Source organism: Myotis yumanensis, unplaced genomic scaffold (assembly GCF_028538775.1).
Source record: "Myotis yumanensis isolate MYYU_CA2020_CCGP unplaced genomic scaffold, mMyoYum1.0.hap1 SCAF_9, whole genome shotgun sequence".
In the NCBI taxonomy this organism is placed as follows: Eukaryota; Metazoa; Chordata; class Mammalia; order Chiroptera; family Vespertilionidae; genus Myotis; species Myotis yumanensis.
The window spans coordinates 34,312,376-34,323,665 of record NW_027223760.1 but is presented as its reverse complement, the minus strand read 5'-3'; the positions used below and the strand labels follow the sequence as shown (position 1 = coordinate 34,323,665).

The following is an 11,290-nucleotide window of genomic DNA, read 5'->3' as shown; positions in this document are numbered from 1 at the left end:
ATGAGGGGAAACCAGTCCTGGGTCACAGAGTTCATCCTGGTGGGATTCCAGCTCAGTGCAGAGGTGGAAATGTTCCTATTCTGGATCTTCTCCCTGTTCTATATCTTCAGTCTGTTGGCAAATGGCATGATCTTTGTACTCATCGTTCTGGACCAGAGGCTACACACCCCCATGTACTTCTTTCTCTCACACTTGGCCATCATTGACATGTCCTATGCTTCCAACAATGTCCCCAAGATGCTGGCAAACTTAGTGAACCAGAAGAGAACCATCTCCTTTGCCCCATGCATTGTGCAGACATTTCTGTATTTGGGTCTTGCTGCTACAGAATGCCTGATTTTGGTGGCGATGTCCTATGATCGGTTTGTGGCCATTTGCTACCCCCTCCAGTACACTGTCATTATGAGCTGGAGAGCTTGCACAGCCCTGGTCATCACTTCCTGGTCATGTGGATTTGTCCTGGCTCTGATCCATGCGATTCTCCTTGTAAGGTTGCTCTTCTGTGGGCCCCTGGAAATAAACCACCTCTTCTGTGAGATTCTGTCTGTCCTCAAGCTTGCTTGTGTTGATACATGGATCAACAAAGTGGTCATCTTCTCTGCTTCTGTCTTTGTCTTAGTTGGGCCCCTCTGCTTAATGCTAGTTTCCTATATACGCATCCTCTGGGCCATCCTAAATATCCAGTCAAAGGAGGGACGCAAAAAGGCCTTCTCCACCTGCTCCTCCCACCTCTGTGTGGTCGGACTCTTCTTTGGCATAGCCATGGTGGTTTATATGGTCCCAGAATCCAGTCAACGAGAGGAGAAGGAAAAAATACTGTCCTTGTTTCACAGTCTCTTTAACCCAATGCTGAACCCCCTCATCTACAGCCTGAGGAACGCTCAGGTGAAGGATGCCTTGTATAGAGCACTGCAGATGAGGTCCATGTGAAGGGTAGATAGATGTTCAAGTGCCTTAAGAAATATGTGGTTTGGTGAAGGAAACACTCAGAAAAATGTCCCAATTAGAAGTTTGATATAAAAATAGTAATTGTTCAAATTCTAGCTTTAAAAGTTGGATAAAATCCTACAGAAGAGCCTATCTTCTAAAGTTGAAATGGGACAACTAAATTATCAGAATATCTGGTCTTTCTTTAAAAAAAAAATAATGAATTCTCTTCATTTTTTAAGGCCAGGAATATTATATGGAGAGTAAATTAAATGTAAGAAAATTATATCAATACATTTCTCTGGCTTATGTATTTAGACATATGTGACCTTTTGTCACTTTGTTGTAGCTAGAAACAGTATAGTTAAATTAATACCATAAGAGAGAACTTTGGAAGTAGACTGAAATTTTAATACAGAAAATATTGCAGAGTTATATGAATTTATCTCACCAATTGTAGGGTGAATGAAATAAGAATCTAAAGAAACTTAAAATTCCTTGATGAAATAATTTAGTAGCAAAGGGAAAAAGTTAGGGAAAACTTTAGTCCAACAAGAAACTATGTAATGAATCCTAAAATATATTAAAGGTTTAAGATTTGGTCAAATGAAGGAAATTTATTAGTAAATGTTTAAATGTTCTAGAGGTAAAGGCTTTGAGCATTACTTAAACTTTACATTTATTCTTGGGTTATAATAATTTCTAATAAAGCAAAATTTAATCACCTATTGAAGTTCTTGAAATTTTTCCTCATATTTTTGTGATGTTTGAACCAACTCATCTGAAGATGGTTTTGGGTAGCACAAGACAGCTATAATAGAGCTGAGTATATAAGGGGTTAAAAGAATGTGTTGGGAGAGGATGCTGGGGAAATTCCTGAAGTATTTCAGTGGGAAATTCCCTGTGGGAATTAGGTCCTCATCCTCAGAAGCCACTTCTGAATATCCACCATCAGGACATTTTGTGAGGGATGGATTGTATCAATTCAAACTGGAAAAAAAGAACTGGCTGAGTATTCTTCAAAATTCTCTTAGGAAAAGATCCAGTTGCTCTTCATTATTTGAGATTTAGTAAATTTCTCCAGGGGAAGGGTTGAGGAGACAGATGATTGCGTGTCTCCAAATCCTCTCTGGTAGTCCTTCACAGCCAGAGCTCCCTCCCTCCATGACTTCCCAAATGCCTTGTTCATTAGAACAAAGGGGTGGGGAAATGTGCACACTAGTATTTTTGATTGACATTAGTATTTCTTAGTATATATCAGTCTGAGAATTTACATTAACCTAAGCTTTATAGTCTTTAAAGGGAATAGACAGTAATTCCCAGCAGTTTAAAAAGTACTGAATTCATCAAATACTTATAAGCATTAAAAAATGTATGAATTAAAATTGTATCTATTATCTTGAGAGATTTAACTCACAATTATCTGGAAATGCATTATTCGTTCTATTGAAACCTTACTGTAAGGCATGTGTGATTCAATGGCATTATATTTATGCAACATGTTTAAGTTATATGGTATTTTTTGTATAAAAATATTAACTTGTATTTCCCGAATAGGTAGAAACCTTCCCCTCTTATTATATAACTAGAGGCCCGGTGCACAAAATTCATGCCCGGCCTGCACCCTCTCCAATCTGGGACCCTTCAGGGGATGTCTGATTGCTGGTGTAAACCCAGGGATTGGGCCTAAACCGGCAGTCGGACATCCCTCTCACAATCCAGGACCACTGGCTCCCAACCGCTCGCCTGCCTGCCTGCCTGATTGCCCCTAACCGCTCCCCTGCCAGCCTGATTGACACCTCGCTGCTTCCCTGCTGGCCCAATCATCCCCAACTGCCCTCCCCTGCCAGCCTGATGGCATCTTGTGGTGGCCATCTTTTGCGGCCATCTTGTGGCAGCCATCTTGTGATGGCCATCTTGTGAAGGTCATCTTGTGGTGGCCATCGTGTGATGACATGAGGGCGCAACACCACCTAGGCTTTTATTAGTATAGATTACACATGCCATTCACGTAGAAAACAGGAGTTCCTCTCAATCCAGAAACTGGAATTGAGAAGAAAACACTAGATTAGACACTACATGAGAAATCTATATCTCTGTTCTTAATAATGTGGATGTAAACATGTCTAGGAAAGAATTCTGAATAGTGGTGTCAGGATGGTTTCTTTCACAAGAAACAATATGGAACCTGTGGAGTAAGAAACACAAACTAATGTCATATGAAGTTGTGTTAATGCCTTCAAATTAGAGGTTAGATAGGTGGGGTAGCAGGTAGAAAAGAATAAGATTAACAGGGCCTTTTAGGCTGGTAACCAAATAGTCTTCCCTCCTCTTGAATTTTTCACAAAGTTTGAGAAGGATAGGTATTAATTCTTCATAATTACTGTGTATGTAGGCAGCAGAGCTTACTGAATATCTACACCAGTGATGGCGAACCTTTTGAGCTTGGCAAATCAGCATTTTGAAAAACCCTAACTTAACTCTGGTGCCGTGTCATATATAGAAATTTTTTGATATTTGCAACCATAGTAAAACAAAGACTTATATTTTTGATATTTATTTTACATATTTAAATGCCATTTAACAAAGAAAAACCAACCAAAAAAATGAATTTGCGTGTTACCTCTGACACACGTGTCATAGGTTCACCATCACTGATCTACACTAATAAAAGAGAAACATGCAAATTGGTGTCACTCTGCTATGCCCACCAGCCAATTGGATGAGTATGCAAATTAACCCAACAAAGATGGTGGTTAATTTGCATACATAGGTGCCCAGCAGCCTGGGTCCTGGGAACATCATCAGCACCCAGGTCACTCCGAGGTAGGCCCCATGTGGGCCCTGAGCAGCCTAGGAAGGACCTGAGCCAGGGGGCTCCTGGGCAGGGCCGAGCCTGAGATTGGAGCCAGGGGCGGAGCCGGCGATGGAAGGAGCTGGGCAGGGGTAGAGCCAGTGATTGGAGGGAGATGGGGACCCCTACCTAGGCCACGAGGCTTTAGGCCTGGGCAGGGGTGGAGCCAGCGATCAGAGGGAGCTGGGGGGCCTGGGCAGGGTCGGAGCTGGCAATCGGAGGGAGCTGGGGGTCCCCTGCCCAGGCCTAAAGCCTTGGCCGAGCTGGAGATCGGTGTGAACTACAGAGGAAACACCTTTTCTGACTGCTCATTGGCTAAGCTCCCTGTATGCCACTGGTAATACTCTTAGTAACTTGGGTAATAAGAATCCAAAAAGGTGATCTAGGGTTTTTCCACCACACTCCTGGCGAAAAAAAGAAGGTTTGCTGCTGGAGGGCTAAGAAATGTCATATTTTGCCCTAGCTGGTTTGGCTCAGTGGATAATGCCTCAGCCCGCCGACTGCAGGGTCTGGGTTCAATTCTGACCAGGGCATGTACCTAGGTTGCAGGCTCCTCCCTGGCCAGGGCCCAGGTCAGGGCTCATGCAGAAGGCAACCAATCAAAGTGTTCATCTCACTTTGATGTTTCTCTCTGTCTTTCCCTTTCTTTTCCACATTCTCTAAAAATCAATGGATTCATATCCTCAGGTGAGGATAAAAAAAAGAAAAAAGAAAGAAAGAAATGTCATATCCTATGAAAAACACATCTTGAAAATGCCTAAAGAAAGTTGTCATTTTTTCATGGTGAAGGGACTGGAGTCTGTATTGATGAAAACACCTTGGTGGCTGTGGTGACTGGCAGTGGCTGCAGCAGCCGGGTGATGGGGTTTGTGCCTTCCCTTGATCAGCCTGGTCACCTCCCACAAAGGGAGGCCAGACTGTGGCTTAGGCCCGCTCCCCAAGGGAAGCAGGGAGCGGGCCTAAGTCATCAGTAGGACATCCCCTGAGGGCTCCCAGTATGTGAGAGGGAGGGGGCAGGCTGGGCTGAGGGAACCCCCCTCCACCCCCACCAACCCACCCCAGTGCATTAATCTTTGTGCACAGGGCCCCTAGTAATAATATAATGAGCTTTTATAATAGCTAATATTTTGATCACCCAGTGCTATGCACTATGTATTGATAGTACTTTACATGGAACAGCTCAGTCATAATAACAAAGCCATGAAGGAAGTCCCAATATCAGTCTACCTTGTATATGTACACACCAGAAAGTAGCAAATGTCAGACTCTTACCTCATCAGCCTGGCTCCAGAGCCTTCTGTGCTTCCCCCCCACAACATAGTACCTCAGTATCCGTGCTATCAGACAAAGAACAAAGCCAAGTTATCCCAAGGAAGAACGTGCTAAGTGAAGGAGTGTTTCCCCAGAACCTCAGGTGTGGTGAAGAGACCTGATCTATTCTCTGTAAGGCTTGGCAGATCAGAGATTATTGATAAGAGGCTGGTTGCCCTGGACAGTGAATGCTATGGGCAGAGTTGCACAGTTACAGAAGCCCTTTCAAATGCAATCAGATTTGTAGAAATCTAGGAATTCAGGACTGTCTCTCAGTTCTGTCTGCGCCATTGTTCCCACAGGGACACTGCCTACATCACTGATGCTTCCCTGAGGTCCGTACTTTCAGAAGTTTTAAGTGCTCCCACCTGTGTCTTCACAGTTCCATCTTAGGTTACTTTATTTTCTTGAATACTAACTTTTCAATAAAGCAATTTGTCTGAAATTTTCTTATACAAATCACTGGAAGGCAGGTATAAGATCTTAATTCATTTAGGTGTTGACATTCTCTCTACAGTTATAATATGGTTCATATCTTTAATCTTATCCAAGCATAGCCTATAGAAACAGTTTTCAAATTATATGAATTATTCATGGCATTTTGAATTGATGGCAATTTTCAAGTGATTACATTCTAACTGTGAACTTTTTTTCTAGTACAGTAGAATTGGGTAGAAACTGATGATAGAAGATGCTTTATATATATTGAGAAGCATGAATTCATAAAACTTGAATCATCTTAAGAATTTTTTATATCTCTTTCAGGTTTATGACCCTTGAGACATTTTAAAAATCTTTGTGGATACAGTGTAATGCAGTATGTGACCTGTGAGAAGGAGAGGGAGAGAGAATGAATTACAAATCACTTTCTTCCATTTAACAAACACTTGTTGGGTACCTGTTTCATAAAAGACATAAGACATGTATATAACATATTGCCCACTCACAGGATTATTTTAGTCAGTTAAAGGAGTTATCTCAGTTAAAATAAGTGACAATTGGTATCAAACCCCACCTCATCTTTGAGTGTATCTTGAGGATTATATAGATCTTGATAGTATTATTATCCAAGCCTAGACATTTAATTCTTCTTAATTACTATGTATGTAGTACGGTGACTAAAAGACCTCCTTATGTTAAACCTCTCTAATTGCCTACAGTAGAAAAAGACCTTCTCCAAAAGAACTTTTGAGGTGATGGAGATTATGGTCATGTTTTTATGAGTGAATATTTATCTCCAAATTCCTCATGTGGTATGCCTTAAATATATACAGCTTTTTTATGTGTCTCATACCTCAATAAAGCTATTTTTTTTAAAAAAAAAATACCAGATACAAAATCCTGCCTCTCTCATCCATGCCCCAATGGAATCCTCCATTGTTCCTCGGGGAGCCAGGTTGGGCAAGGAGGAGATGTTGGAGGGAGGCTGCAGGGTCCTATAGAGACACGACCTCCAAGTGGCTAGTCTGAGTTTTTCCGAGGCATTGTTTTTGGGTTTTGGAATCAAAGGCAAGCAAATTTTTCTCACTGCATTTATGAGTAGAATTGTAAATGTATGTCCTCCTCTACTAAGCAGTGAAATGAGACAAGAAACCACACTGGGGTCACATGGGGTGTTCAGTCTTCTCAGAGTTGAATTGCCATCCTTCCCTGCTAAGCATTTCTGTCACTCATGGCTCTAGCTGCATGCAGGGCCACCAGAAATAATTTATTATCCAGCATCTGGTTTGAATAAACCACAGATTTATTTGCAGTCTCTGAAGGCTCTAGGCAGGAGATGCAAACAGCAGCTTTCCCTATGGAGGACTGGATGTAATGGGACCCCTTCTCTTTTGCATCCTCAAGTTCTGATGGAGATCTCTAAGGATGCCCAGTGGAACATCTCTTCTCTCAGTCTCCTCACTGGTCCAGTGATATTGAGAGAAAGGATTCTGTCCTGAATTCCCCTCTCTCCTTACTAGAAGGAGATAAAGCAAGAACATCAGGATTAAAAAAATATTTTTAAATTTTATCTTATTGAATTTAGAGAAAGAAGAAGGGGAGGGAGAAAGAGAGAAACATCAATATGAGAACCATCAATTGGCTTCATGCCCTGATTGGGGATCCAGCCCACAACCCAGGAATGTGCCCTGACTGGGAATCGAACTAGCAACCTTTTGGTGCATGGTACGACGGTCAACCAACTGATCCACACGGGCCAGGGCAGGATTTTTTTTTGGAGAGGAATTTTAATTGTGAACATTTGAGAAACATCCCTGACCCCACAGTACATTGACTTCCACTGAGATATTTCCCACATTGAGTTGCTCCTCCCTAGGCTCTGTGCCCTTGGAGGGTGACCTTTTTGTTGTGTTAACCTCTGAGTTCTCAGCATCTAGTGCAGTGTGTAGCCCATATGCTCAGTACACCTTTGTTGAATGAATCAACACACTCAATCCTTTTGCGGTGGCTCATAGTTTACTGTGCACACACATATGTTTTCCTTTGGCTCTCAACACAACCCCATATTATGACCATCTCTGTTTTCCAGATGGGGAAACAGGCTGAGAGAGGTTTAGCAACTTTCCAGAGTGGGGACTCAACTCTAGATCCTCGACACCAAAGTCTTGTTCTTCCCACGCAGCACATTGATGCTAGGCGTTTCCCATCACCACCTAACACACCAGCCAGTTAGCCACCTGAAAGAGCCGGAAGTCATAAACATCGCCCCACTGGACCGACCCAGGAAGAGAAGCCGCCTGGTGCTCAGTCCCACAGCAGGGGTTTGGAGGAGCGTGAGCATTTCAGGCCCGAGACGTCGCCTTCAGAACGTTCCCGAGCACCTCATTCACCAATTTTTACTCCTTCTTATCAACTAGTTTCAGGGTGGTATCTTTTAAAGCTTTATATAAAAACACATTTAGTGCCCCGTGTCTGCCCTTAATAGTTCATGGTGGGGGAGAGGGGACCAGGGCACTAGTTGTTTTGTTTGTTTTGTTACAAAGAACTAAAGGATCCTGATTTAGGAATTGCAAAGGGATAAATCAGTGGTTCTCAACCTGTGGGTCACGACCCCTTTGGGGGTCGAACGACCCTTTCACAGGGGTCGCCTAAGACCATCGAAAAACACATATATAATTACATACTGTTTTTGTGATTAATCACTATGCTTTAATTATGTTCAATTTGTAACAATGAAATTGGGGGTCACCACAACATGAGGAACTGTATTAAAGGGTCGCAGCATTAGGAAGGTTGAGAACCACTGGGATAAATGAAAGCTGGAGAAATTGAAAGTGGCGAAAATATTTGGAAAGTTGCAATGTTCAAAACATGGCAAAGTTGTCCTGAAGTGTCTCTAGTTTACAGCTAAGGTAACGCAGGTTTGGTGGTGGGTCTTAGGGCCTCTTTGGGCTGGAGAGTGTGATGAGTGCAGGGTCGGCAAATGCCTATTTTTATAGAGCCACTAAGCTAAGAATGCTTTCTGCATGTTTAAATGGCTGAAAAAAGTCAAAAGATTATTTCATGACATGTAAAATTATATGAAATTCATATTTCAGTGTCTGTAAATAAAAGTTAAGTGGAGCACAGCCATGTCCGTTCACTTACATGTTGTCTCCAAAGGCTTTTGTGCTGCAACAGAAGAGCTGAGTACTTGTGACAGGAACTCATGTGTCCCACAAAACTTGAAATATTTACTCTGTGTCCCTAGACAGAAAGTTTGCTGACCCCTGACCTAGTGCCTGCTTTGTGCAAAATAGGCTTTCGAATAATTGCCAGGGCGTTAAACCCTGGAATACTAGATGTCTTTTGATGTTGCCAGGAGCTAAGACCTGTTCTCTCTGCCCCACCCCCCTCCCATTTGGATGATTGAGCTGCTTTGGAATCCATGGACACTTGGCCTACTTTCTTTTCTTTAAAAATATGTTTTTATTGATTTTTGGGGGGGGAGGGGAGAGAGAGAGAGAGAGAAACATTAATGACAGAGAAACATCAGTTGGCTGCCTCCTGCATGCCCCTACTAGGGATTGAGCCCAAAACCCAGGCACGTGCCCTGACCAGGTATAGACCTCTTGGTGCACGGGACGACTCCCAACCAACTGAGTCACACCGGCTGGGCTGGCCTACTTCCAATATCTTCATTCAAGAACTCTGCTTCTCAGCCTCACAGCCCTTACCTTAACAATATTAACAGCTAATATTTATGGAGAGCTTCCTCTGGGCCACACACTCATTTCTCAGAATGAGATAGACAATCCTAGGAGATAGGTATCATCATCACCATTATTGTTATTCCCATTTTACAGATACAGAAACATAGGATCAGGGCCTGCATCACACACCAGTAAGTATCAGGGCCAGGATCCAAACTTAAGTCATCTTGTCTCCAGCGACTGCATGGTGGGAGGGAGGGGACAGGTGGGGGTGCAGCGGCCCACGTGAGACTTCTTAATTAACGTTCCACCTCAGAATTCTCTCCTTGGATCCCTTCTCACTGCTACCTTGGCAGACACAGAGCACTCTGCCACGTGACACCCTGCACTGTGAAGGGTCCCCCAGAACTGATCCTCAGAAAGCTCGGGGAGACTGTTCAGCTGCTTGCAGGGACAATCCCGAGGCCCGGCAGGAGCTTCAGTGCAGCACGTCTCCCACCCGAGATTGGCCATGTTTGTCTTCAGCCCTTGGCACCTTCCCACTTTCCATCCCAGTCCCTCCTGGTGCGACCTTGCACCCACAGCTTCTGTGTGAAATGCTGCCGCTTCTTACCTGGACCTGCTGGGGCACAGGCCAGGGTCCAAAATGCTCCCATCCTCCTTCCCCCAACAGTAACTTCTAACCATGTAACATGTTACCCCCCCGGAGAAGACCCTAGAGATGAACATTTCCCTCCAACTTCTACCTCTCCTACATAGGCAACTCCGGTCTTGTCTTGAGAAGGGGTCCAGAGGGCTCCCCAATCCTTCAAACAGTGAGGTTCGCTCCCCAGCTGTTTAATCCTTCCTGCTTCTCCCACAAACCAGCCTTTCTGAGTATGTCAGAAATTTCCACTCCTTCCCCCTCTCCTCTAAGGATTCCACTTCTCTCCAGAGGGAGGAGGGAAACGGGAGTGGGACGGGAGGCTCCCTCTCTCAGCATCTCTCCTTTCCCTTCCTGCCATGACTGCTTCTGCTTTCTGCTGTCCTCCCCCAGCTCAAGTCTTGGTTGATTGAACTTATAGTTTCTTCTCCCTTCTTCAGTAGATGTTTCTGTCATAGGAGCTCAAAACAAAGAATTTCTGAGAATAAGAAAAGAGAATTCCTGCAGAAAAGCAGGAGCCAGGGTGGAATTTAGCAGGCACTGAATTATTAGAAGGGGAAGATTGTGTTGGGCCATGGGACAATCTGGTGGCTCTCCAATCCCAGTCCTTAGCTCTGCCTTGGCCACTGGACTTGTGTTCATTGTTGAGGATGCCACCAGGTTTGAGGCTCCAGCCCTGTAGTGGGCCTTCCAGGTTGGGATCTCATGGCAACCAAATCCCCTTAGCTGTTCACATGTGCAGCGTGAATTTGTGGGCAAAGGAATCCTTCACACCATAACTTTCAACCTTTCTCAGGATGGGGTGTCACATAGAGTTCGAAAAATGGATCCTTTAGGACTTCAGATTTCTTTCTAAAGCCAACCAATTTGAAGGCAGGGTAGACTGGCTTGCTGTGGAAGTTTAGGTGGGTTTTACAGCAAGAAAGAAGAAGGAAGGAAGAAAAAACAGGAGGAAAGGAGCGGGGGAGGAAGGGAAAAAGCAAGGAAGGAAGGAAAGAAGGAAGAAAGAAAAGACAAAAGGAAGGAAAGAAGGAAAGAAGGAAGGAAGGACTGGAGAGAACTTCATTTGGTTGAAGGTAGTGCAACAATAAAGCATCGATAAGATGTCACATCCTTGAAGCTCTCTGTTGTCCCTGGCTCTTGCAAACAATGAGGGAATATTTCTTCCACAATAAGCATGTAGAGGGATTATGCAGTATTTATCTTGGCATTGTTCATATTAATGATGTGTTGACTTTAAATCAATCTTCTGTTTTTCTCTGTGATGCATTAGAGCACCCTTGGTGGGCATGTATGCATGTATTATTTGGAAAAAAACTATTTTTAGGAATTGGAATGAAACCTCAAAATCTAATTTGTCTTACTATAACAACTCTACCAACTTTAGTCGTATAAATAAATATCACGCAGGAAAGCTACCAA

At 43.5% G+C, this 11,290-nt stretch overlaps 1 protein-coding gene across 1 annotated transcript; it reads left to right on the top strand.

The window, feature by feature from the left end:
- Positions 1 to 930, top strand: LOC139016912 (olfactory receptor 2A2-like). The gene has a single exon (XM_070425085.1). The coding sequence runs from the start codon at positions 1 to 3 to the stop codon at positions 928 to 930; it is 930 nt and encodes a 309-aa protein (XP_070281186.1).
- The last annotated feature ends 10,360 nt before the right edge of the window (positions 931 to 11,290 follow it).